The sequence below is a fragment of the Pyxicephalus adspersus genome, unplaced genomic scaffold, assembly GCF_032062135.1.
Source record: "Pyxicephalus adspersus unplaced genomic scaffold, UCB_Pads_2.0 Sca4, whole genome shotgun sequence".
Classification (NCBI taxonomy): domain Eukaryota; kingdom Metazoa; phylum Chordata; class Amphibia; order Anura; family Pyxicephalidae; genus Pyxicephalus; species Pyxicephalus adspersus.
The window spans coordinates 52,324-79,888 of NW_027317011.1; the positions used below are offsets into that span (position 1 = coordinate 52,324).

General features: G+C 37.8%; 3 protein-coding genes across 4 annotated transcripts in view; 1 reads left to right on the plus strand and 2 right to left on the minus strand.

Annotated features, from left to right (window-relative positions):
* The window catches only part of LOC140344773 (uncharacterized), a 37,357-nt gene extending 37,244 nt beyond the window's left edge, over positions 1–113 (minus strand). The window contains exon 1 of one of the 2 annotated variants that reach the window (XM_072431979.1): positions 10–113. The gene's annotated coding sequence lies outside the window, so the exon portion shown is untranslated. The other variant, XM_072431980.1, reaches the window with a different exon arrangement.
* PAXX (PAXX non-homologous end joining factor) lies at positions 97–23,520 on the plus strand. The gene is made up of 7 exons (XM_072431985.1): positions 97–303; positions 3,216–3,276; positions 11,827–11,873; positions 12,400–12,590; positions 15,980–16,054; positions 18,735–18,828; positions 21,314–23,520. Exons 1-7 carry the CDS (start codon positions 194–196, stop codon positions 21,351–21,353), a joined length of 618 nt encoding a protein of 205 aa, XP_072288086.1. The 5' UTR covers positions 97–193; the 3' UTR covers positions 21,354–23,520.
* Positions 22,703–27,565, minus strand: CLIC3 (chloride intracellular channel 3; the record flags this gene model as incomplete). Its single annotated transcript, XM_072431984.1, is given in 5 exon segments — positions 22,703–23,888; positions 25,062–25,237; positions 25,745–25,851; positions 26,427–26,552; positions 27,456–27,565. Coding segments are annotated over 5 exon segments (684 nt in total), but the record flags the coding sequence as incomplete, so codon positions are not given.

Here is a 27,565-nt window from a genome sequence, read left to right on the forward strand (position 1 = left end):
CATACATACCGTAGTTATAATGCATGTAAAAATGTACTGTTCTGAAGTCTTGGCTGCGTCTGTTTACTCTGCAGACATATAAGGATAAATCAGCACTTGAGCAGAAAGCCCCACCCTGTGCTTTGCAGCCTGCTGGTAGACAAGCCCAGCATGTCCCGCCTATTACAGGAATACAACACACACTTCACTAAGAATGGAAGCCGGTGAACAATGGGTTCCTCTCCATACCCTGAACTATGCCAGCCAGCGATACCTGTGCCACTGCAAAGCCTCAGCTCAGGCTGTCAAGAACCTACAGATCCAGTGAGTAGCATTCAAACATTTAAAGAAACTGTACACTAAGAATCAAGGTAATTTAATAAGAGCTTTTTATTGCATAAACATCGACGGTGAATGACTGCTGTACAAGTTAATGAAGAAGATCACAGCGTGGGGTACCTCTCACTTGTTCTCCGCTTTCACTCTCCATAGAACAAAAGGCTATGTGTACAGTGTTCATTCATTCCTCTGTCACTTGTTTGTTGCTGAAAATGATCATGAAAGATTGTTTCCAGCAACAAAAATTTAATGTGTGTACAATGCCCTACAGGAAGAATAAAGCCTTCTATAAATGTCAGATAGATTTCAGATTTCTGTCGCTAGAAAAGATTCTTTGTAATTGATGAATGAGATTCGGGGACTGTGTACACAAGCTGGATTTTTCATGCGATGAGCACAACCTTTAGGCTTGGGCAATAATCATCTAGTGCAGTGTTTCTTAACCAGGAATCTGTGAGACCTAAGGGTTCCTCCAGATTTCTAAGTGTTCCTTGAGCAATGAGCAATTTATGCCTCTCAAATCAGTTTGTGACACTACTGATCTTTTAAGCTATCTGTAGGTTACATAGTTACAAAATAGGTTAGGTTGAAAAAAGTCCATCAAGTTCAACCACTAGGGAAATAAATATATCCCAGATATAAACCCTATAAGACATAGTTGGTCCAGAGAAAGGCAAAAAAAAAACCCTGGTACAATTTGCTCCAACAGGGGAAAAAAAAATCCTTCTTGATTCCATGAGGCAATCAGATGTTCCCTGGATCAACGGTCACTGTTATCTTTACTTTAAATCCTTAATACCCAGTTATATTCTGTGCTTCTAGAAAAACATCCAACTTCTTCTTAAAGCAATCTATAGTAGTTGCTGAAACTACTTCCTGAGGGAGCCGATTCCACATTTTCACAGCCCTTACAGTGAAGAATCCCTTCCTTATCTGGAGCGTAAACTTCTTTTCCTCCAGTTTTTTGTAATGATCTCAAAATGAATATTTGGGAAGAGAGTCCTCTATATGGACCAATTATATATTCATGCCAGGTGACCATACCCCCCCTTAAAGGTTTCTTCTCAAGGGAGAATAGATTCAGTTCAGATTCAGCTAATCTCTCCTCAGGCTGAGCTCCTCTATTCCTTTTATTAAGTTAGTTGCCCTTCTCTGCAATCTCTCCAATTCGACAATGTCCTTTTTTTTGAACTGGTGCCCAAACCTGGACTGCATTTTCCAGATGTGGTCTGACCAATGCTTTGTACAGGGGCAGGATTATGTCTCCATCTCTGCAGTCTATTCCTCTTTTAATACAAGAAAGTACTTTACTAGCTTTAGATATTGCAGCTTGGCATTGCATACTGTTATTAAGTCTATGATCTACCAGAACCCCCAGATCCTTTTCCATTTCTGACTTCCCAAATGCATTCCCCCTAGACAGTATGAAGCATGCATGTTGTTAGCCCCCAAGTGCATAATTTTACATTTATCTATATTAAATGTCATTTGCCACTTGGCTGCCCAATCAAACAGTACATCCAGGTCTGCTTGTAGATTATAGACATCCTGTATGGACTTAATTCCATTACATAAATTGGTGTCATCTGCAAACACAGAAATGGTACTTTTAATCCCAAACTCTATATCATTTATAAAGATGTTAAACAGTAAGGGTCCCAACACTGAACTCTGGGGTACACCACTAATAACCTTAGACCATTCAGAGTATGAATCATTAATTACAACTCTCTGGGTGCGATCTTTAAACCAGTTCTCTATCCATTTACAGATTGGCTTTTCCAAACCTATTGACCCTAACTTGCAAATTAACCGTCTGTGGGGTACAGTGTCAAATGCTTTAGCAAAGTCCAAACCTGTTTACTTCTGTCTTTCTTGAAGCCATGTTGACTATCACTTCATTTTGAAGGTGATCCTTCATTGTTAGATTTTTGGAATGCCCTTTTCTTGTTCCTTATGGCTTTTTTTAACATCAGCTGTGAGCCACATAGGTTTTAATTTTATCCTCCTAAACTTATTACCCATTGGAATATATTTTTCAGTTTGCTTTTGTAGAACAGACTTGAAACATTGCCATTTCTGTTCTGTGTTCTTTGAGGACAATATTGTCTCCCAACCAAAGTCACAGAGAGCCGCCCTTAATAATGGAAAATTTGCTCTCTTAAAATTAAATGTTTGTATCTTTCCTGGTTACAACTTACATTAAATGAAATCATGTTATGGTCACTGCTACCCAGATTCTCTTTTATATGCACATTTGTTAGAAGCTCTGCATTGTTAGAAAGAACTAGGTCCAGCAGAGTATCATTTCTAGTTGAGGCTTCTATAAACTGTTCCATAAAATTATCTTGTATTAAATTCACAAATTTCCTCCCTTTTGCTGTTCCTGTAGTGCCATTACTCCAGTCAATGTCAGGGTAGTTGAAATCTTCCATGATTAAAACACTTCCACTTTTTGCTGCTTTTTCTGTAATGTACAATGTACTGTGAGCTGTGGGATATAGTAACTATAGCAGATGTTTCCTGAGGACTTGAAATTTATTCAAGGGTTCCCCCATGCTAAAAAGGTTGAGAAACACTGATGTAGTGTGTGTACATAGCTTTGGATATGTTACAATAAAGTGCCCCTTCTATTTTTATTTTTATAGTATAATGCAATAATATGTTCACATTAGTCCTTGGCACCAATTGTGGTGGTTTTAAATTTTTTGCTGTTAAGTTTTGGAAAGTGGAGAAAAAACCTGTACAAAGAAGGGGAGAGCATGCAAGCCCCATACAGTATGCATCTTTGGTGTAAATACAAACTCAATGTTCAAGAGTCATTTCACTGAAAAGAATGAAAGGGAGAAAGTTTTGTTTTTAAATGCTGACACTTTTTATTTGTTATTTTTATTTAGTGTGACAAATGGAAATGAAGTTTGGAGGTCAGGGGCAACAGAAGAAACACTAGAAGAGTGGGTAAGTGATCCTAATAGCTGAAATCCATCGCATCTACTAAACATTAAAAGTATATTACATGGTGTGCCCATCCTCAATTTCTCCTTTCAGTGTGGAGTTTTCTGCGGTGGACTCAGACCTTATTGGATATTAAAACTACCACATGTGTAGTTTTTATTTCAGTTACTGATATATCAAGGCAATTGTCTGACGCTATTCATACATTATGAAATATTTTAAAACTTTTAGATGATTAAAAAGGCTTCGAAAAATAATCAAAGAGTTATTTTAGTGATAGATTAACAGCCATATTAAACTCCAGTAATACAGACCATTAATTGATTAGGAAGCAAGTGGTTCCCAATATAAACATATTATTAATTAGCTTTGCCACCTCCTTAAGTATACAACAGTTTGTTATGTTTTATCCCCTTTACTTACCTGGTCTGTGCTGTTTACTTCCTCTCTTCTCTTTCCTTTGCTCCACTTCTGCCCACACTCATCCTGAATGTCAACAATATCCAGGTTGGGACGCATATGCGTTCCACTCATAGTCTCTTCCTGTGTTTGGAGCGTATATTGTGTTCCAACCCAGACTCTCTACATCGACTTCCCTGATGATGTAACCTATCAGGGCCAGAATTGCTCATGGAATGCCAATGTGCAAACAGTGAGTCGAAGGTTTATGGATGTGGACAAAAGGAACACCTGATAAGATGCCATTTGGTATTCCTATGGTTTGGCCAGAGCCAGGAGATCATTTCAGTGACTGTTACTTTGTATAGTGAAAACTTCAGGAAATAACAATTAAAATAAATGTAACAAGGAGTATCCTAGTCTACCATTGGCTATACGCCCAGTGGCTCATTCAGATGAAGTTCCAGTGCAGATTTTCATTACACTACCCTCTTTTGAAGAACATGATTAGGGTGATGAACTAGGTGACAACATTGATGACGAGTTTGAAATTGAAGAGGACTCTGTTCCTAAGGGATTTGTTCAGCATGAGTTGAGTGATTTGACACGTGATTTGGGACTATCGAAGAAGGCTTCAAAACTCCTAGTGTCAAGACTGCGTCAGAAAAACTTGTAAAAGAAACGAAGGTGTCGTACTTTCGAACCAGAGAAATTGCATTATATATATATATATAATGTTTTTCACAGTCATCCTTCTGCTATACATATTGGAACCAGTTTCTATCCAATTCTGAGTACATCCTTCCCAACTTTGTTGTTTATTTGGGTATTCATGTGTTGCTTGTTGAAGCCTGTTCACCCACTCTTCTGTGCTGGTGACCTCCCTAGCCTCTTGTGCTGATCTTTTGCCAGGTCAAGTTGCCCCATTACTTACCTTCTTGGTGGTATGTATTGTTTGTATTTATCTTTATTATATTGTTACATTTATTTATGACAACTACTGATTACTTACATAGTAGGTTAGGTTGAAAAAAGACATAGGTCCATCAAGTTCAACCACTAGGGGAATAATCATATCGCAAATTTAAACCCTATGGACATAGTTGGTGCAGAGGAAAACAAAAAAACCCTGGTACAATTTGCTTCAACAGGGGAAAAAAATTCCTTCCTGATTCCATGAGGCAATCGGATGTTACCTGGATCAACGGTCTCTGGTACTTTTACTTAAGCTTTAATACCTAGGTATATTAAGCTTTAATACCTAGGTATATTAAAAAGATGTTAAACAGTAAGGGTCCCAACACTGAATCCTGGGGTACACCACTAATAACCTTAGACCATTCAGAGTATGAATCATTAATCAATACTCTCTGGATGCAGTCCTTAAGCCAGTTCTCTATCCATTTACAGATTGACTTTTTTAAACCTATTGATCCTAACTGGCATTGTAACCGTCTGTGGGGTACAGTGTCAAATACTTTAGCAAAGTCCAAGTACACTGAATTAACTGCTATTCCACTGTCTACCTGTTTCTTACTTTCTCATAAAAGGAGTGTAAATTTGTTTGATGACTTTGGTCTTTCTTGAAGCCATGCTGACTATCACTTATAATATTATTTTCTAGCAGAAACTCCTCTATGTGGTTCTTTTTCAAACTCTCTAGGACCTTTCCAACTACAGAAGTTAAACTAACCGGTCTGTAGTAACCTGGTAATGACTTTGCTCTCTTTTTAAAGATAGGGACCACATTGGCCAATCGATATATACACGCCAATCTATTGGTAATTTGCCACTGATTAAAAATCTCTAAAAATTAGCTTCTACTTTGGAATTTTGTACCATTGGATTGGCACTCTTTTGAAGTTCGGTCAACTGTTCGGTTGATGGGAATTTGGTGCACCCTTGGGTGAATCCACTGGAGTATTTATGTCCATTATTTTGACAGTTTCAAGTTCTTTTGTGGCAATGCCAATTAAAGGGCTTCTGCCCAGTACAAATGATCTGCCTTTGTTCTAAACTCATGGTATACTAGTTTTATAGTAGAAAGTTGCTAATCTAAGTCAACTTTCCAGGTAATGCTCATAATTGGGGTATTGTGCTGCTTCTACGTAATGTGCTAATACTCTTTGTTTTTCCTTTTCTTTTTATATCTACCTCCATATGAACTATATAGCCTAAAATATTTAAATTTTTGTATTTCGCTATGTAATTTATGTCCCCCTATTTTAGGTCTTTGTGGTTCCCCCCTGGGTGGGACGGGTTCTGCTGTTGGCTGACACTTTCCCCAGATAGGCCTACCGTTCTTTGCTGGCGGAAGTTTGGGATAGTTTCCCTTTTTTGTTCCCCAAGATAGACTTTCACCCCATGGGCGAGTGAGTAGCCCATTTCGTCCGTCTGGTGAACACTCTCTGCCCCTTAGCCCCAGTTCTCCTACCTTCTTTTCATCCCCCCTTTTTTTCCCCTGTTTTTATTTCTCTAAACCTTATTCCCCCTTCATCTAAATCTCTGCCTTACGCTTGTCACCACTCATGCCCACACAACATCCTTAGGCTCAACCCTTGAGTGTTCGTACCCTCAATGCTAAGGGGCTTACCAGACCAGCTTCAGTTTAGGATCTGTTTTAACTTTTGCAAACTTGTCATTCAGATACTTAAAACTCATACCATCACAATCCATTGCAACAACAAAGTTTATCATTAATCCAAGTTTAATATTAAGTGGCAGAAGGTAAACTTTCTGTCAATCAATGAGTGATTTATGCTTCATGTTGTACTGGCAAACAGTGTGTTCAGGTCCGAGTGGCCATTCTTTCACTTTGTAATGGTTGCTGTCATCACGACTGTTCCACAGGCCCAGAAACCACATATATTTTGTATATCCTAAATTGAAAGGCCAAGGAGTGCTACCACCACCTTCAGGTCACCACAAACGTTCCACTTGTGTTCTGAATAGTTAATCAATTTCTAAAAGGCCTCCATGGATTTGTATGTTTCTTTCATTCCCTCGGCATGAGCCGAACAGAAGGTTTTTTGTTACCTTTATGCAGCAATACAGCTTTCAAACTTGCTTTGCTTGAGTCTATGAACAATCTCCACTGCTCTGGTATGAATTCACAACCTAACTCCATCATCAGATCACTCACATCAGTACAGAAGCAAAAGACGTTTTCCAGCTTGTATCAACCTGCAAACTTTCGACTTTTGTTGTTCCTTTTTGTAGCAAATTCCACTCCTTTTATTCTGGAGGCAAACAGTTCAGACTTCTCTTTTGACAAAAAAGGTCCTTTACTAGATCACCTAAATCTGCTTGGCTATTGAAATGTGGCTTACCCTCCTCAAATTGGGGTTCATAACATTCATTAACATCGACATCATTCTCTTGCTCCTCATCTGACATGTCACTGTCAGTAACAGCATATGTAGGAGGGACTGGCACTGGATTCTCTGCATCATGTGGCACTGGCTTCAGAGCAGATTCACAATCAGGTTAGATTATTTTTGACTTAGTTTTCTTTGAAAGCTCAGCAATTTTACTTATACAGAAGTAGCAGTCGGAGTGATGGTTTTTTGGCTCATGGCAATCCATAGGCACAGAAAAAGGCATTTTTTTCCTTTTCCCATTTATTTATTGTGTTAGGCCAATGTAACACACCTGACAGCAGATATCAGGTGCCCAGATTTTATCCTGATCTCAAATTTCACATCCAAAGTAATACTTGTAAGAAAATCTCACTCTCTTGTTTAGGTTCTTGCGTTGATCACATGGGGTATATTTGCCACAAATGTAGCAAAATTGTCATGTTTATTAACACAGCTACGCCTACTTATCTTTATTTCAAAACAGACTCACTATGGCATAGGTGTACTATCCAATAAGATGGATTCACACTAGAGACAAGCCCTTGGTCCATCTCACCTTATATACCTATTTCTGTTGCCAACTCACTGATTCGCCCAGATATGCCCAGCCGCTACTGAAACATGCATGCCACCAGGGTACATGATTCAGCTGAGGCAGCAGCAGGCATAGTGGTAGCTGCAACTGTTATGTTTCCATTACCCAATTACAGACCATTTGAACAGCTATAGCACGTCTATAACTTAAAATCTATAGATGATAGGCAAATTCTGAGTTCAGATTTGGAACACACTCGATATCATGTAAATCACATGTGTTATTTCCAGTAGCAAAATCATTGTTGTGCAATGTTGTCTTTGTTTCGCATGCGTTAATTGTATGTGTACTTGTTTTTTTGTTTTCTTTTCTCTCTAAAAATTATTAAAGTTATATTTGACAGAGCCCCTGATTCATCAAACAAAATCGGATTATCGGTCGCGCATTCGTATTAGCGATCCGGAATCGCGCGCGCGATCGCGCTATTCAACAACCGGAAAAGCTCGCGCACGGAGCCGCGCTTATCCGACAGCTTTTTACTGGCGATCAAATCCGCCTTTTCTTTATCCCCAGTTACCAACCCAAAGACATCCTTTACGGGCCTACATGCTCAGATCTGATCTTTTTGCTATTAATATATTTAAAACATTTTTTGTGTTTTGGCATACTTTCCTTTGCATTTCATTTTGAAGTTTTGCACATTTTATCTCTTTTTTACATTTTTAGTTATATTCTTTATGGTTTTCAAATGATGAAGGTGATCCTTCATTTTTATATTTTTGGAATGCCCTTTTTCTTGTTCTTTATGGCTTTTTTAACGTCAGCTGTGAGCCACATATGTTTAAATTTTAGCCTCCTAAACCTTTTACCCACTTTAATATGTTTCAGTGTGTTTGTGTAGAACACACTTGAAACATTTCCATTTCTGTTTTGTGTTCTTTGAAAACAATATTGTCTCCCAGTCCAAGTCACAGGGAGCCGCCCATAATAAAGGAAAGTTTGCTCTCCTAAAATTAAATGTTTTTATCTTTCCTGTTTTTGCTTCCTGTTTATAACTTACATTATATGAAATCATATTATGGTCTCTGCTACCCAGATTCTCTTTTATATGCACATTGGTTATAAGCTTTGCATTGTTAGAAAGAATTTGGTCTAACAGAGTATCATTTATAGTTGGGGCTTCTATAAACTGTACCATAAAATTATCTTGTATTAAACTCACAAATTTCCTCCCTTTTGCTGTTCGTATAGTGTCATTACTCCTTACTCCAGTAAATTTCAGGGTAGTTGAAATCCCACATGGTTAAAACACTTCCACTTTTTGCTGTTTTTTCTATCTGTGCTAGTAGTTGATTCTTTATTTCTTCCTTAACACTGGGTGACCTATAGAAGACTCCAATAATTAATTATGTGTTATGCATTACTGGTTCTGTATTTCTTTGTTAAAGTATACTGTACCTATCTACTTTCTTTGTAATTGTTCCCTGATGAAGCGGAACCAATCCACGAAACGCACCGGAACATACAAGATTGTTACATTGTTTCAAGATTGATACCATCTGCTATACTAAGCACTATAACCTGGCTATTCATCTTGCAATTTGTGTGTAACTGTCTTAACCAAGGTGGCTTTTTTTAATGTGGAGATTTTAAATGAAGATATATTACTAATAAAAGGTTTTTATATGTGTGTATGGTGTTATATGTACTTCCTTAAAGGTCCCTAAAATAGGATTTGTTTTGTTTTGTTAGGTGGATTTTTGAATGGGGATATTGGCAGTGGGCAGTTGGCAGTCCAAATTCATAATAGCAATGTCACTGCCTTAAATGAGTCACAGTGGGTCAGAATTGATATGATTGAGAAGCAGCTGGGAAAAATTAAGGTTGACAAAGCACCAGCACCTGATGGATTACATCCATGTGTCCTCAAAGAGCTGAGCTCAATTATTTCAAAGCCATTATTTCTAATTTTTAGAGACTCTTTAGTCACTGGCAAGATATCGATGGATTGGCGTAAGGCCAATGTGGTTCCTATCTTCAAAAGGGAGCAAAGTCATTACCAGGTAACTACAGACCCGTTAATTTAACGTCCATATTTGGAAAGGTCTTAGAGAGTTTGATAAGGAGCCACATAGAGGTGTTTCTGCTAGAAAATAATATTATAAGTGATAGTCAACATGGCTTCAAGAAAGACAGAATTTGTCAAACAAATTTACTCTTTTTATGAGGAAGTAAGTAAACAGCTAGACAGTGGAAAAGCAGTTGATATAGTGTACTTGGACTTTACTAAAGCATTTGACACTGTACCCCACAGACGGTTAATATGCAAGTTAGGGTCAATAGGTTTAGAAAAGTCAATCTGTAAATGGATAGAGAACTGGTTTAAAGACCACATCCAGAGTGACTCATACTCTGAATGGTCTAAGGGTATTAGTGATGTACCCCAGGGCTCAGTGTTGGAACCTTTACTGTTTAACATCTTCAAAAATTCTATAGAGTTTGGGATTAAAAGTACCATTTCTGTGTTTGCAGATGACACCAAACTATGTAATGGAATTAGGTCCGTACAGGATGTCTATAATCTACAAGCAGACCTGGATGTACTGTTTGATTGGGCAGCCAAGTGGCAATTGACATTTAATAGTTCAGACCACATCTGGAATATGCAGTCCAGTTTTGGGCACCAGTTCACAAAAAGGACATTGTGGAATTGGAGAGAGTGCAGAGAAGGGAAACTAAATTATTAAAAGGAATAGAGGAGCTCAGCTATGAGGAGAGATTAGCTGAACTGAATCTATACTCCCTTGAGAAGAGACGTTTAAGAGGGGATATGATGACCCTGTATAAATATATAAATGGTCCATAAGAGAGCTCTCAAGAGAACTCTCTTCCCTATTATTCACTTTGAGATCATTACAAAGAACAAGAGGGCACACTTTGTGTCTGGAGGAAAAGAATTTTAAGCTCTGGATAAGGAAGGGATTCTTCACTGTAAGGTCTGTGAAAATGTGGAATCGGCTTCCTCAGCAAGTACTATAGATTACTTTAAGAAAAAGCTGGATGTTTTTCTAGAAGCACAGAATATAACTGGGTATTAAGGCTTTAAAGTAAATATACCAGTGACTGTTGATCCAGGGAACATCCGATTGCTTTATGGAATCAGGACGGAAATTTTTTCATCTGTTGAAGCAAATTGTACCAGGGGTTTTTTTTTGCCTTCCTCTGGACCAACTATGTCTTATAGGGTTTAATATCTGAGATGTGTTTATTTCCCTAGTGGTTGAACTTGATGGACTTATGTCTTTTTTTCAACCTAACCTACTATGTAACTATGTTAAGACTCATTTGCTAAACAGATCCAAAAATCCAAAGTCAGAAGATCGATGGGTAATGGCCTATATTTGAGGCCAAAAGGAAGTTGTGTGTCACATGAGGTTAATACATAAATTATTTTATTAGGTACAAATTTAAAAGAGATTATTTGTGTAATCAGATAAAAACAGCATCAATACAACACAATAATAAAACCAGACAAATAGAGAAACAAGTCATTTCAGATGTATTTACAATTGAACAAGTGAATGGTGTATTTTGTTCACAAAACATCAATTTGTATGTCTGCATTATTAGCAGAACTACTTTTCCTAGGAGGACGGGGCTGTGTGAAGGGGGTGGCATTTGTTCTCCAGGTCATTTAAATTATTATTATTGCTATCTGATTCTCTCAAATTCCCCTTCACCCTTATTCTTCTCTTTTTGAACTTTGAGATACAAATCTTGATATTGATAAAAAAAGAAGGAAAATTAAGATGGTAATCACAACTTGTTAATGTTGAAGTTTAGTGGTGTCCTTGGTTTACTATTGCCATAATAGTGAATGCAGCCTGGAGCACTGTGTTAGCAACCCACATTGATTAAGAAACCTGAAAGCAGTGCCAAAGCCAGGACAGATGCAATATAATGACTAATAGCTGGATAGAAGGTGACTACGCTTAGAACGACCACCAATTCCGGACATTTGCAAAACAAGAAAAAAACAATCAGGTTAAATCAAACAATTTCTGTTACATCAGCCCAACTACAGGCTCAATTAAAGTGCCTTAAAGATGAACCGCCTGTGTTGCACCAACAATCATATCCTCATTTTGACTTTTAAAAGCATTTTATATATAACAAAAATATATATTGTATGATATTGATGTGTCCTTTTTCCTGAAACTTGCATTTTTTTTATTGCATTACTATTTGATTCTCCTTTAGGAAGCTTTGCGAAACCTCACATCACAGGGGCTGGTAAATAAACTGCGGTAAGACTTTGTTTTAGCTTTACATTAAAATGTTGATTGGAAATGTTTACCTCCAGGATATTGTGTAATAATAATATTAATATTATTATTATTAATATTAATAGGACACTCTCGTTAGACTTTCTCAACCGTTCAACACCAGAGGTACCCCTACGATATTTTTCAAGTCTCGTGAAACCTTTTTAAAAATAATTCATCAGTGGGGAACTATTCCTTAAATTGATGGTCACTGGGAAGAATAACCTCCTTTTAGTAGCGATCAGAATGCTACGCCTGCAAGTAGAGAATAGGGTAATTTGTGCCACCCTGCTGGCTCTGCTAAATGGCATTGGTCCTGGAATTCTGCAGATGCCCTTGCCGTTCGATGGAACCCTTGTTTAGAATGGGCAACTTAGACAGTAACATCTTGCCACTTCTTGCCTTCTAAGATGTCTAGGGTTAGGGCAGTGGGGATCTTCTACAAATTTGCTCCCAGAATGCTTGTCTTTTGTGATTTTTAGCATCTGATATATCTTTTTTTCTACAGGGAAACTTTCAAGGACAATACCCCAGTCTTAGATATGCAAGGAAGCTTAGCCACCCTGACTATTCCTTTGGATTCTGGGAAAGTCAGCCTTGACCTTTTCAAGCTTCCCATCTCCGAGGCACGAGCACATGTGCAGTGGGTTCTGTTCAGCCTGGCGGATCAAGTTTGGAACCTGGAGAAACAACTGAAAGGTAACAATGTTCAAGCTGAAGACCCACGTGTATAATATCCCTTTTATATGTTTTTGTTTAATTTGAGTAAGGAAGTAGCTTGCAATTATAATCAGTGTTTGTGATGCAGAATTCACTTGTAGGTGCATCTGACCAGCAGTTGTCTTTACTTTCTTAGCAGCATCAAACTACTAGAAGCAGCTTTTTCAATTCAATTGACTTGGAATTATAGAAAAATAAAAAACACAATACAAAAAATGTATCGCTCGCAATTATCATCATACAATTGTTCAAGCTTAATGGTACACTGATAGTCGGTATAATATCTCCTTCCCGACACGTTTCGCCCTTTTAGGGCTTCCTCAGGGGATATGGAGCGTAAGATATGCTATGAAAATATAAATAGCTGCTATAAATAATTTGGTAAGTAAGCAATAAATAACTCTGTTCACAAAAACTATCGTGATAACATTACCAGAAGGTAATTTGTCATATTAAAGTCTTAGTAAAAACTAGAAATATTGTTTCAAAAACGTAATAACTATAGTATATATCAAATGGACACTCACTGTTTAAGCTTGATTTTAATCCCGGTAAAAACAATAATGGTGGAATAGACTTGGTGGATTGACCGCTGGGTAAGGCTATACAAGTGAAGATAGGAGAAATGATGCAAGGCAAACTCAAGGTGTAGAGGTGATGTTGAATAAAAAAATGTTTGAATGAACTTACATCAAAGGTGATGATTTCAGTAAGTAAGGTAATTATAGAAGAGTTATCTTAATATAATTATCTTGCAGGATAATACAAGAGTTTTAATAAGGAAATGTCTGTAGACCAGAGGGGTTGCATTTTTATAAAATATACTTTTCAAAAGGCTAATAAAGTGGAGAAGAGAGGAGATTTTGATTTACATGTAGAGAGATGTAAAATACTTAACAGATATTCCCTCTCCAGAGTAAGATGATGAATACTATCAAAAAAGTGGACATAATGTAAGGTAACTGTCAATATAGACTAACATCCATTAGTATCATTAGAGTAGTTAAAAAGGTGGTTTAGGTTAAAAGGGGTAGGATGGATAAAGAATATAATTTAGATTGGTACTTACTGGGTAATTTGTCAGACACCCAGGATAATTTCTATGGTGGTGTTAGAGAGAGATGAGGATTCAAGTACAAAGGAAAAATGGGGTTGGATATTGCCTGCAAGGTGATAATGACAGATTGGTCTGTGATCAAAATATAGGAATGAGGTAGGGGTTAGTGAAGAGTCAAAGATTGAATACTCACTTTTTTTGGGTAAAAAGGAAAGAGCGTCCTGTCAGCAGACAAGCAGCACAAGAGGCTGGTGCTGCATCCAGAACATGCTTTTAAATGAACTAGCAGAAGGAGTGTTCGTCAAATCATGCATGCAAATTAATTCAGAAATCTCGCCAGAGTGATGATGATGACATGGAAGCGGGGAGATGACTAAAATAAAGTCACTTCTCCATTGAGAGGTCATATGAGTTCATCTGTGACCCTCCAGGTTCCCACGGTCCCTGGGCTGTACTTATCATTGATCAAAATAGCATTATCATTGATAATTACAGCCCTGGGACCGTGCGAACCTGGACTGAGGGAACCTGTGGTCACATCTGATTGGAGGCACGTTCGAATTTTCCCCCGAATGACTGTTATGGAATTCGCAAAATTGGTTCACTGAAATTTTGCGGACCCATCGGAAGTTCAAAGAAATTTTCACAAGACTGTCTTCTCATCCATCCCTAATCATGACCGATAAGATGTTTCACCAGTTAAGCAAGAGGGGGGCAGTAACTAATGCATACGTCTCCAGATGAAGTCCTATCAAGATGATAACACCAAGTAGACAGGGTTGATTAGAGATAATTAGCTCAATTAAATAATAATAATTAGCTTGGTTAAATAAATATGTGAATAACACTTCCATTGCTGTCATCTAATCATAATTTTTTATCTCAGAAGAAATTGTCTATATATATATATATATATATTTAATCATGAAATCATGTAAATCTCTGAAATGCTCACTGTCATAGTTAATTCTATAAAAGAATTCAAGTCTTAATTATTCACATAATATAATTAAAAAATAAATAATTCCATAAAATCATGATTTTTCTATATACTTAATGAATTTGATTGCCTAATAAAAATGAATTTTTATTAGGATAACAAAGGAGATACAGCGATTAATATCCATCAAGAATTCCACATTATCACCAGGTAAGTAAGAAATGCCATATAAGATAATCAGACTGAAAAAGATACAGCAGTGTCCTGGGGAGTAAACAAAATAAAATACCGTTTCATAAATAAAATCCCGTATTTTGTTAGAAAATAAAGTACAGCTGCAAACACGTTTATTTACTTACTTATTTATTTATTTTAAGAATGCTTTCAGTGACAAAAGCAACAGATGAATGAATGAGTGATGTACATACAGTGTTCTGTTCTATGAGGGGGGAGGGGGCGGAGAACGAGTGAGTGGCACCTCACTGTGCTCTTCTCTATTGACTTGTACAGTGGTCATTCAATGTCAGGACAGATCCAAAACTGACACCGGGCAACCATTGTACACATGTCAGATTCTCGCACAAGGTGTGGAGGTGAGAGGAACACCTGAATGAAAATAGAGGGATGAAGACAAGGAACTAGGCCTCAAAGGCTAGGGAGAGGGAAACGGTCACCCCCTACAGAAACCCTAAACCTAGCCCTGACTCCTGTCAGTATGAATAGACCCTGGAGGTGGGAATACTCATACACTGGAACCTAGTCCCTACTAGCCCTGAATTGCCCTAGGAGTAGTGCCAGGGTTTGAGACTACTGGTTCCTTCCCAGATGAACGAACTTGCGTCTCCCTGAGGCCCAGTAACCACGAGCACAAGGGAACAACAAAATACCAAGAGCAGTAAACTTATCTTCAATAGAAAATGGATGAGCAGGAACTCAGAAGAGGACTACCCACCAGCTCTTCCACATCCAAGCAGAGAATATCAACCACATGACCTGAAGTGTAAGGCCAGACTAAATAGAGGAATAGTAATGATAACAAGCAGCAGCTGAGACAAGAGGTGTGGTCATTACCAACAACAACACTGAAACAAGTGAAAACAAAGAGACTGTCAGATAGCTTCACGTGTAGCCAGTCTCTCAGGTCTTCTAACCTCAGTCACGGGAGGGACCGTGACAAGATGAGCCCGAACATTTGTGTTGGGTGACAATTATCTAACGTGTGTACACAGCCTAAGGTAAGCAAGAGAACATTAACCAAATCTATACCAGAATAATCCACAACAATAAAATTTCAACATAGCAAAGAGGGTAATGAGTATAAAAGAAAAAACAAATACATAAACCAGATAATGGGTATTTTTTGTCTTTTAGCTGCAGAGGTTAGTGTTGCCCCATCCAGCAGTCCAGTCAAGCAGTCTCAAAAGAATCAGATGCTACTTATTCATGGTATGTATAAGTCTTATGGATCTGATTTATTATGTGACAACAAAGGTGCACTGAAAGCATGCTAAAATTGTTTATGGTAATATTGGATGTGAGAACAGTTTAGCATGCCCTAAAGTACATTGTCTATGTTATAGACAATAAAGTATTTGCACATTTTTAATAAGCAGTAAAGGCTAACCAGTCATCTCAGACCTTTTAAGTGGCTTGTAATATAAATCCATTCATTCCCAAGATCCTAAAATATCACAACAAGGACTATGATGTCCATTGAGCTGTTTTTTTATAGTTTGCAAGCTGCCCAAATTCTGCAGAATGTGAAAGTTGAAAATTAAGTTATCCACAATGCATATAGCTAAAGAGGTGAATGATGACCTTTTGTAAAGTATTTCTGGTCACCAGTTCGCAGTAAGAACAGGATCACACCTATCTCTATCTCTTCATCGTGCAATTTTTTGGGGGCTCCCTGTGACTTGCACTTTGCTAGCACATTGAGCACTTGCATGGCAGCATAGATCTGGTTAAAAAAGAACTAGTGTTTACACATGTGACACTGGTGCCAGTGAACAGCACTAATACCACTGACTCCAGCCACTATTCATGCTAATGAGGATGGTTCAGAGAGATGCTACATGCAGCAACTCCCCAAGTAGCAATGCTTCCTTACTTGTCAGCAGTAAGGAAGCACTGCAACCTCATTGCCAGGGAGAATTAGCCTTAAGGGATTAGGGTCCTGAATCATCAAAAAGCCTGCAAACTGGAAGTACTTGCTTATCTCAATTTACCGGAACAGATAACTGATACAAAAGTAAAAATTCTCCCTTATGTTTTGAACAGTGATAGCACAAAAAAGGCATTGCAGACAGACTGGTCAGATCTTGTGCACCTTTCAATGGCTTTTTGAAAACATTACCCACATTTTTCTAACCCAGTCAGCTTGGAGTAATTTTATTGTGTATGCTCTAAAAGCCAGACCTGTCCATGCTCCAGTACCTCTTACATGCTGGACACAAGACACCAGCATTATTCTGCTGCTCACTGTTAAATCATCTGCCCCTATAATTGTGTCACAGGTGCATATTGCCTAGCTGTTGTTATAACTGCTTGTTTGTTTTTTTATCAGTATAAGACTGCATTTTTTGGCCTGCATATTGTCCTGTCAGATCTGTTTGTTAGAAAACACTATTACTACAATTAATTTCCTTAGCAGACTTGTCACTAGCAAACCATGGCACTGTTAGCCCATAGTGTGTCAGAATTGTGTGCCAATATACTGCAGTGCACTGTAACCATACCTTCTGTTTTTTCATCCTGTCAATCTCTCTCCATGCCCAGCCCCTACTTGGAGACTTGCAATTTTTAAAGTTTAAAGATATAGTTAGAATATAGCAAGTATTTCATCATTGTATGTGCCTTGCTATCTCAGTGACAACAAACTCCTCCCAATTCTTTTTTGGATAAAAAAATTGAAGTAAAATCTCCTTATTGGGAAAAATTCTGTTCCTAGCTCTATCCAAAACAAACTAAACTTTTTAACTGGATCTGGGAATGTGTGTTAGAAATTACCAAAGTATGTTTACACTACCCTTCTGTCATTGTGCAGGATTCAGCAATGTGAAATAAATGATCCAACATGTATTTGTGGTCCATTCAAGTGTGTATGTTTTATTCACTTCTGTAAACGTGAATATTTTGTCCTTTATTTACTTAAACAAACATTTCCAAATGTTGATATGAGAAACTGATCTGCTCTTACCTGAATAGGGGGCACAGTTGAATAGCAACCATATTGGTTGGAGGCAGAGTTCAGGCAGAGACAACCTGGTAACTGAATTTGGCTTTTTCCATAAAATGTATTTGTATAACATTATCTATTTGTTTATTGATTGTCAGGAGGATGCATACATAGATTTAAGTGGATGTAAACTCCAGTCTTGCCTTCAATTTTGCACAGTTGCACAGGCTTTTCTCTTGTATTGAAATTGCAGTGCACATTTGCAGATTGAATTGCAGATTCTTCTAGCCCTTTTCTCCCCAACCTACTTCTCTTTGGCCTGCCCTTATTTTTCTATTGCAAACCAGTTCTTCATCATAGAGACTCAGCATCACATGTAAGTGTTACCTTATTCATGCTGATGCAGCCTAATTGGGAATGCCCCCTCTTCTGGATGATCTCCACCCATCAATGTATATTGATATTTGCTTATTCCATCAATTCCATCAATCCATCCATCTTATTGAAACAAGACTGGTAGCTCTTGAAAGGAGTACAGAGGTCAGGTGCTGTGATGTTTTCAAAAGGCTTTGTAGTACACTGCTGGCCCCGTCCCTCCAGCTATGATCTGCCAGCGTTACATAGAGAGGCATACAAATCCATAGGGGACATCACTGGTTCTGATATAATGTATGCAATTAAAATGAACAGTTTTTTTATTAAATATTTTCTTAAACAATTTTTTTTATGTATGCATGTTAATAAATAGAGAATTTAGGAAGCAGCGAAAATGGGAAACCAGTGAAATCCAAAAATATGCGTATTAAGCTTAAGTTTTTAAAAGAGTAAAAGATAGGTGCCAGAAAAGGGAATAGCCTTTTAATTATTTTTTAGTTGATCTCCATACAGGACTACAGACTATGTTTGTTCGATGTAAAATTATTATTAAATAAACAATTCTCTGTTTAGATTGTGATTATCGCAAAAAGGGGTTTGCAGGACCTGTGGCACAACCTAAAAAAAGAATCCCTGGGGAGTCACTCATTAATCCTGGCTGTAAGAGGTATGATTGTCTAACAAAACTTCCAAATTGTCATTGAATGTGTTCCACCCTTATATATTCTAAATTATTTTACAGATGTGAAAAATAGGCCTTGTAACCTACAACCCTACATACATCATTTAAGGCAGCTATGTAAAAACTTATGGCAGGTGTTGGTCTCACTTAGGGCAGAACTTTACCTGCCTAACTTCTAGCTTTTTTTGGCATTTGCCAAAATTGTACACTGCTTTACATGCAGATTTGATTTTTTTATTTTAGGAGGTTCAGTTAAGGGGGCACAAAAGCTTTGATCTGCTATTATAGAAATCAGGAAATCATAGTATATTTTAGGCTCTTTTCAGTGTGTTTCTGGCCATTTTATAATAAAAAGCAAACTGTTTTTTTTTTCATTCATTCTTGCCAATTGATTATTTTCTGCATCCAATAATTAAATCAGATAAATACAGTAATTAGATTTATTGAAAATATGTATGGTTTACTCAATTAAACCAAAAAACAGAGGAGGAACAGAAGTACCTGATATTTTATCTTACTAAGGGGCATCTACCCTATGAATAGTTGGCTGGTGTCTTAGCAAAGACAGGAAGAGTTGGCTGGTATTAGAAAATGCACTCTCTCCCCTGGACCTAAGGTCACCGCCATGGGTGGATGGCCTGTACAGGCGCACTACACACCCCCTCCCAGGCTTAACTTTAGATCTATTACATATTTGGGACAATCTCCTACGCTTAGGGAAACTATCCTCCAGACAGAGGTCCTTTGACTACTCTATTTGACAGTCCTTCCTTACCCGCCAGCAATGGGAATGCCAAAGACAACCAGCACCTCTGTAGCATACTCCAGAACGGGCAACTAGCACCCTATTCATCTCTTAATATCAGAGAGTCCGGTAAATAGGCCCCATGGTTTCAATACCAGCAACTATCATCTTTTCTGTCCGCATAGAGTCTCAGGAGTCTATTCGCTCTGGAGGTGGTACTGAGGTCCCCAGATCGCCCATCTCATGCTATCTCATTGTATAAAATAATTCTTTAAGAAAATACACCCAATTCCCTTATCTATACCAGGTATCTCAAAGAGGTTCTATGATTCATTTGTGGTGGGAATGCCCAGATATCTTTTGTCTGTGGAAGACAATCATATAATACATATGACTATACTATATATTATTATACTATATATACATAAGACTATATAACACATTCACAGTTTCTGATGTCCGTAACAACCTCAAGTCACTACTATCTCAGGCTCTATCAAATCCACCAGAGTGTGTTCTGTCACTTCTTGATGGTGGCCAGAGCAGTTATTCTATGGTTCTGGAAACAAACAGCTACCCCTTCCATGAAGGAATGGTTGTGGAATTGGAGAGGATCCAACACATGGAGCAGTTGGTTGCGGATGACGATGACCAGATGGAAAAGTTCAAAATTTTATGGCCACATGGGATTGGTTTATTAAATCTCTCCAATTTCAAATCTTTCTATCCTGAGTGGGATAGAGGTCCCTTGGCATTGGGGAAGTATATTCCCCTCTTTTATACCTCTTCCCTTTATACCCTTCTTTGGCCAATTTGTCTTTTTATTTTCTCCTCTCCCCTCCTCCCCCACAATTCCCTATTAAACCCTTTCTCCCCTCCTTTACCCCTTAACAAACAGGGCTACCTGTGTTTCCCTATATACCCCCACTGTCATTGTTTGACAATAATTTTTATTTGAAACATATAGTATTATATTAGTGTTGAATATAACAGTATTTGAGTAGCTGTACGACCACTCTAGCATTTACATTTTTCTGGTGGCTGCATTGTGAATGGTTACAGATATAGTGAGCTGACAATACATTTTATATAATTTTATTACATTTTATTACAATACATTATTTTTACGTAAACGACTTGGCCGGCTATTAGGACACAGTTCAGAGTATTATCATATATCCAATATTGCCCCAAACATATATCTCAATATAGGTTCAATGTGATGACCATCAATTGTTTTAGTTCGTTATACCTGTTATGTGGTTCATGCTATATGTTTTCCAAGATTATCTTATCCCTCCCCTTCTTTTTTGTGCACACGTGTATAATGTTTGTATCTATGTTGGTTGATTGTTCACTGTCAAAAGAAAAAACCTCTCTACTGTGTGGTTAATGCATTGCCCTGCCACATAATGCAGTTCCCACATAACATCATTGGAACTTTTAATAGTTTATGTATTATTTCTGTACAAACATGTAGTTTGTCAGACTTTGTTCTCCCAAACTGCTGCATACAGCATTTTGGTTACACTAATTTTAAAGTACCATGGTGAGCATCTAAGGACACCATAAGGCCAGACATTTTTGTTACTTTGGATTTCATCCCTTAGATATATTTGCCCTTAATACTCCTTATCAATAGCATTGCATATATTGTTATTTTATGGGGGTGTGACAAAAATTCTGCACATTGGTAAAATAATATCTTTTGATGTTTCCTTTTAGCAAAAAAATAGCAAAGGGAGTGGATTTTGAAGAATCCTAAACACGTGTGTTGTCTGTGCTGGGTGTGACTGTGTGCATTGTGATCGGGATCAGCAGCACCATCTTCAAACTGATGCAAATATTGTATGGTTTACCAACACACATTTACCTGGCGATGAAAGGAATCTTTAGTATAGGAACAGGTTGTATACTGTTTACCTCAAACAAGTCAGGGACAGGGGTGATACCCTGCCTTTCTTGAACTCTGCAGTAAGACTGTACAAATTATCTGAACTCATTATCCAAGAGCAAGAGGACCTGTTACTGCTGCAAAGATTTGGCATCTACATGTCTGATTCATTTTCATAATTGGCTGTATAAGCCATTGCTTAACCAATTCCGTTACAAGAGAAAACCAACCACATGACTGCTGTATTTTCGGATTACCTAGATTATTTGCATGGCTATTGCCATCCTGGGCAGGGCAATTTTAAAGCCATCTTAAAGTTGGATTAGGCATATTTTGCCCACAATACAAGGGGCATGTGCATTCCTATTTAAATGTTGGTGGGCTTTGTTTATTTGTGCCCTTTACACAGGCACTTCCTGAAATAAAGACCAGTTACCACTGATCTCACTCCATGAGTAAGGTGACTTGTCTTGTACCGGCCCCCTCTTTCTGTTTTCTGGAGGCAGCTTCTAGTAGGTGAGTCCTTCCAAAATTTATGCTCTCTTTACAGGTTATGTGCAGTACAGTGATGATGGTATCACTTTTTCTACTAGATAATATCAGGAATTGCTAATGCAAATCTTCCGCTAGCCATTTACTTATTGATACCTGATAATCACCCAATCCTATCAGTGGGTGACTTTACTTAAAATGTATGTTTTTTTTTCTAGTTTTGGATAGAATAGGAATGATAACTCCTGACAGATCTTTACCTCTATCTTGGTCATCATTAGAGGTCCTGTTTTTTTCTTACACTACCCAAAAATGGTGTTTACATTTCTGTCTGTGTTGCTGTTGGAGAGTTCAGCATCTTTTGCATGTGGCAGTGCAGACCTTGTGATAAGTTGTTTCCAGGCACATGGCAAACATCTGCTATATGCCAAGGAGCAGCAAAAATGGTTCTCAACCTATACACTCCTACTCAGCTGAATTGGAGGGGTTTGGAGAACGGTTGAGCCAGGACAGAAAGTGAAATGTTATCTTTCTAGTGAAGCCGTAGATAAGTAGTAAAAATCTGACAGGGTTTTGACCCTTCCCGCCTCTATTCAAAATTAAATGCTTTTAACTAGACATACACTTTATTTGCTAAAATTCATTTTTTTAATCTTTACAACCCTTATCCAGCATGTGCACACCTATGTTTTTAATGATTTATAAATATGGAAACCAGTCATATAAACTTGTTTAAAACAAAGGTTTTTATTTACATATCCAAATATCAGCAAGCGCAGTTTTTATTAAATTAACAGAATATGTCTAGAATTTTAAGGTCTGTTCCCACTATAGTGTTGAGTTAGGACACCATATGTAAATGTTCGTGACCTGGGTTGCTATTCATTCTTAATGGCTCCCCAGACATGACTTTCCATTGCACTGCAGAGCAGAACATGGGCGCGCATGTGTTTAATGTAACGCACACCAAGGTGAAGGACATATTCAAAAACTTTGTTTTTGAAACAAAGCATGTTTCTTGTAGTGAGGACAGACCCTTAATAAGATAACGTATATATTTTGGTAACATATTTGCCTATGTCAGTCAGTAAACATTCCAAATAATACACATGGAATGGGATTATATTGAAACACTAGATACAGAGGGGGTAGCGTATGAGTGGGTATAGACTATAATCTTGCAAAAATATAGGTGGTATGTTTAATTGGAATTGCCCCAGTCTTTATTCAATAAATAGCTCAAGGACCAAAAGGTACTTATCCAAAATAGACCAATTAGTTTTGTATTTACTGGAGTAATACCATTACAAGATGAATTCAAACTGGTTCCTTTGTATGGCCTCTAAGTGCTATTTATTGGATTGGTCTAATGATATATAGCTGCCATCCACTGCTTTATGTTAACCTGTCTGTGAGTTCAAGTTGTAAAGAGCTTGACTAAAACACCTTTAATGGCAGCTCTCAACAAGATATTTCTTATGTTTTTAACTATTTAATATTGAATCATGGTTAAATATACAGAACTAATAAAGTCTTTTTACCTAAATGAAGGACCGTCTGCTTGCATTTTCTCAATGGAACACATTGGAATATACATTATGTATAAGGAAAATTCAGTATTTTATACCCCAGATTAATACCAACACAACGGAAGCTATATAGGGTGCTCCTGAATCACAAAGACATTGTAACGGGATTGTGCACAATGGATGCAGCAGTGAAGACCTCAAAGCTTTGTAAAGAAGGCCCTCAGGGAAGCATTGGTTTGACCACCGAGCGATAGGAGAGTATGATTTCATCTTTGCTGGGGCAGGTGTAGGTGAAGGTTTCCAGCTGTGCTGCGTTGTTCAAGTAGCGAGATAAACCTTTCAGGTCTTTGGGGATCTCAAATTTGCGGTATTGTTTGCAAACAGTCTGCAGAAGAGAAAAGAGAGGGGTTTTTATGTTGCCTGAAATCCATTGGTCTTTGTGATCAGCTATCAATATATCGATTGCACCAGGAAAAAGACAGCCCTGGGAAAGCCTTACCTAAACTAGTATGCTAAGGCAACCAGAGTGTTACGTTATCTGGGCCAAAAAGAATAAGTTGCAAGTTTTTCTGGCCCTTCTGTTTGTTTAAAGCCATCTATAGGGAGATCAGGAAAGATTGTTTCCAGCAGCAGAAATATGACATCTGTACACAGCTTGTTGAAGCAATTTTAGGCTGTGTTGTAGGCATTGAGCAGCATGGTTGGTTTAGTGGCAAGCAGTATGTATGTCCTCCCTGTGTTTGCGTGGGCTTCCTCCCACATCCCAAAAACATGCAGTTAGGTTAGGTGGCTTCCCCTCAAAATTGGCCTTAGGCTGTGTTAATGAAATATGACTATGGTAGGGACATTAGATTGTGAGCCAGACAGTTAGTGACATGACTATGGACTATGTAAAGTGCTGCGTAATATGTTGACGCTATATAAATACAAAGTAACAATAATAATTGCTCCTGAAATATATTATCAGGTAACTGTCAGGTAAATGTGATTACCAGGTGAATACAGGGAGAGTGTTCAATATTGTTTACCTAATCTTTTTTTCCTTTTCCTGGAGTTCCAGTTTAGGTGGCACCCCAAAGCATCTACTCGGCATGTATTCATTTTAGTTGTAAAAAAAGCACACTTTCATTAAAAAATGCATTGGTATACACTACATGGAAGATTTCTGCTCTCTACCATTGTCACTGGCACAGATAATGATGAGAAATTTAACATTTTACAGTTGCCCCCCCTATTTTTGGTAACAAATATCTATTAGGGAACTTTCCATAACTTTCAGGAGATTTGCCCTCATTTCCTGTTTTCGACTGGAACAGGTAGTGAAGGAAAATCTCACCAGTGGGGAATCTGGAAGGGATTTTAATTATTTTATCTAAAACAAAAAAAGTGTTTTAAACTCATTTAAATGATTTAAATGATTTCTTTATCTTTTATACAGGGACTGTATTATAACTGAGAGACCCCGCTTATTCATGCAAAAGTCTTTTTGTTGAACTGTCCCTTAGAATTAGAAATCATATGACATTTGTATGAGATATGAAGATGTTATATTTCTTACATTGATGATGTTTAGTTTAGGCAGAAGGTTACAGTCTGGTAGTGTCAGTTCATCACCATCCAGGAACTTCCTCTTGGATTCAGTCATTTTAGGGTCCTTTGCCAGCTCATCTGGTAGTGGAGTGGTTAAATAACGGTCCAAGAGAAGCAATGAGCGCAGCAAATACCTTTGAAGAGCTGAGAAAAAAGATGAGTATCGTAATCCAACCTAACCGTTGTAATTAAAAAAAAAAAATAATAATATTTATTGTATTTGTATGTGTAGCCCTGAGGATAGTTTGTACTCATGAAATGTGTTGGCTTTTCCTAAAAACCTCATAATTGTTAAAATGTTTCTGAACTGTGAGGTTTTCTCATTGTTTTTTACTTAAACCTTCTTTTTTACCTAAATCTTACCCCTGTTCTAAGCTCTCTGAGAGCTGATGTTTTTTAAAAATTTCTGTCTGAGAAAGTAGAATGATCCCACCTCACTGTCCAGTGGGGTATCAATTATTATGTAGGGGTCTTACAATTTGACAATGTATTAGGATTCCACCTGGAGAGAAAACCCATGAATAAGAGCATACATGTATCCCTGAAAGGTAATTCTGAAATGTAATAGAATGTAAGTGGAGGTTCAGATTCTTACAAACTCTAGTTTACTGTTCTTGTTGTATCATTATGGTATATAATCTGTATACTCACTGTCTTCATTAGCTGGTGATTGGTTTTTGATATAGGATGAGAATTTATGGAAAACATCATTCCCAGCTGTAACGGATTCCTTGCACTTGGGTGTCATACTGGGATAACTTAAAACAAAACAAAACAAACAAAAAAAAACAATGCCATATTGCAGTAAAGGTTTTGAATAATTTATGTTGGATTCAGAATTTTTATGGTAGTATTAAAAATCTATTATTTTATTGCTCCTGACTCCCTAGCACAGTGATGACATTGTAACATGTAACACAGAACCCAGGTTTTACCTAATTTGTATTCTATCATTGGGCAACAAAATGCAACAGCACCCAATATGTGCCCATAAACGTCCACCACCTGATCACTATTACTATTTTTGGTCATAACAGTGATCCACTAACACACAACAATGAAAATGCTCACATGCTATGCACATGCAAATTGCCCTAGTGTACTACCTGCTGCCAACTGATTTGCAAATTGCAACTGGAGGTGTATAAAATAAAAAATCAAAGCGTGCAGCTTTGACTGAGGTGCAACAAAACCTAAAGAGTAGTTGTCTTTAAATATCATAATCCCCCTATTAATATTGACATGTCCCGGTTTATTCTGATTTGCTGAACATGCAGACATGTATCTCTAATGTCAGCAAGTAACAGGCCTCCTGCACAGAACTTTATCTCACCTTGGGGGCAATAAAGTCTCTTCCAGAAACTCTTCGATTTTATTAGTGTCAGTTTTGACTTCATTGTCGTAAAGGAGAAAAGGAGGCTGTGATCCCGGGGCCAAGTCTTTCAGGATCTCCGGTGCCCTTTGTGAATAAATAAAGAATGAATTTAGATACATCAAGTATATTTTTCAAATATATTTTCACAATTTCAAAAAGGTATGTATGCACAGATGTGCCTTCACAAGTGTTCAGCCTTGAATGTTTTGCATATTACGTATTGTTCGCAGGGGTGTCCTGTGCTACCACAAAAGTAGGGAGAGGATAAACAGGCTGCTACTTCTACAAATTTCCTGGCTGCCATGCTGTTCCATAGCTTGAAAGCATTGAAACCACCGGATAAGCATGATGACCTGGCAACTTATATTCTAAGAAGGAGGGCAACAATAGCAGTGTTGAAATGTCCCTTTTGTTTTCTTTATTGAAGTTTTGCATCAAGTGTACCTGTTCTCCTTGGAAAGTTTTGTGTTCAACTAAAATTTAGCATGTAAGGTCCCTGCCAATAAACAACAAGGAGGGGGCAGGGGCAATTTTGTTTGCAGTGGAAGGTAGAATTTTGACAGCAATATGACTGACTATTTGAATAACGGGTATTTTATTTAAGTTGAAACCAAGGCAACGCAAGCTAAATACACAACAGGGAGCTATTTACATGCATACAGATTTGTATTTCTGTCAACCCAGTTCTTAAAGTTACACAGCTTTGCTCCACAACTGCCTAGTCTAGCATGGGCAGTGTCCAAATCTTTCTCTGCTGCAGTTTCACAGTAACCTGATATGAGTGGGTAGTTAAAGAAGATGCAGCACATCTGATTGGATTTTCCATGCCCTTTCATAGTGCTGTTGTATGGGGTATTACAAGAGGCCAACACTAAATCAAGTCCAAGTACATTCATTGCTTGTGTTAATAGGCAATCGGTTGGAAATGATCATCAGGTTTTTGTGATAATGTAGAATGTAGAGACTTTGGCTAAGTAATGTACTCACCTCTTCATGTCCACTGTGGTCAGGGTGAAGGGGCATCCTTTGTGCATGAGGATCATAAATAGCCTTTGGCAGAATGGACAGTTCCCAATACTTTCACCATCATCGCTGGC

Bases quoted from the DNA above. Each gene is read 5' to 3' on its own strand.
- PAXX (XM_072431985.1), top strand. From the start codon at position 194: ATGGAAGCCGGTGAACAATGGGTTCCTCTCCATACCCTGAACTATGCC. The intron at 304-3,215 runs GTGAGTAGCATT...ATTTTTATTTAG, and splicing joins GTCAAGAACCTACAGATCCA to TGTGACAAATGGAAATGAAG. The intron at 11,874-12,399 runs GTAAGACTTTGT...TTTTTTCTACAG, and splicing joins GGGCTGGTAAATAAACTGCG to GGAAACTTTCAAGGACAATA.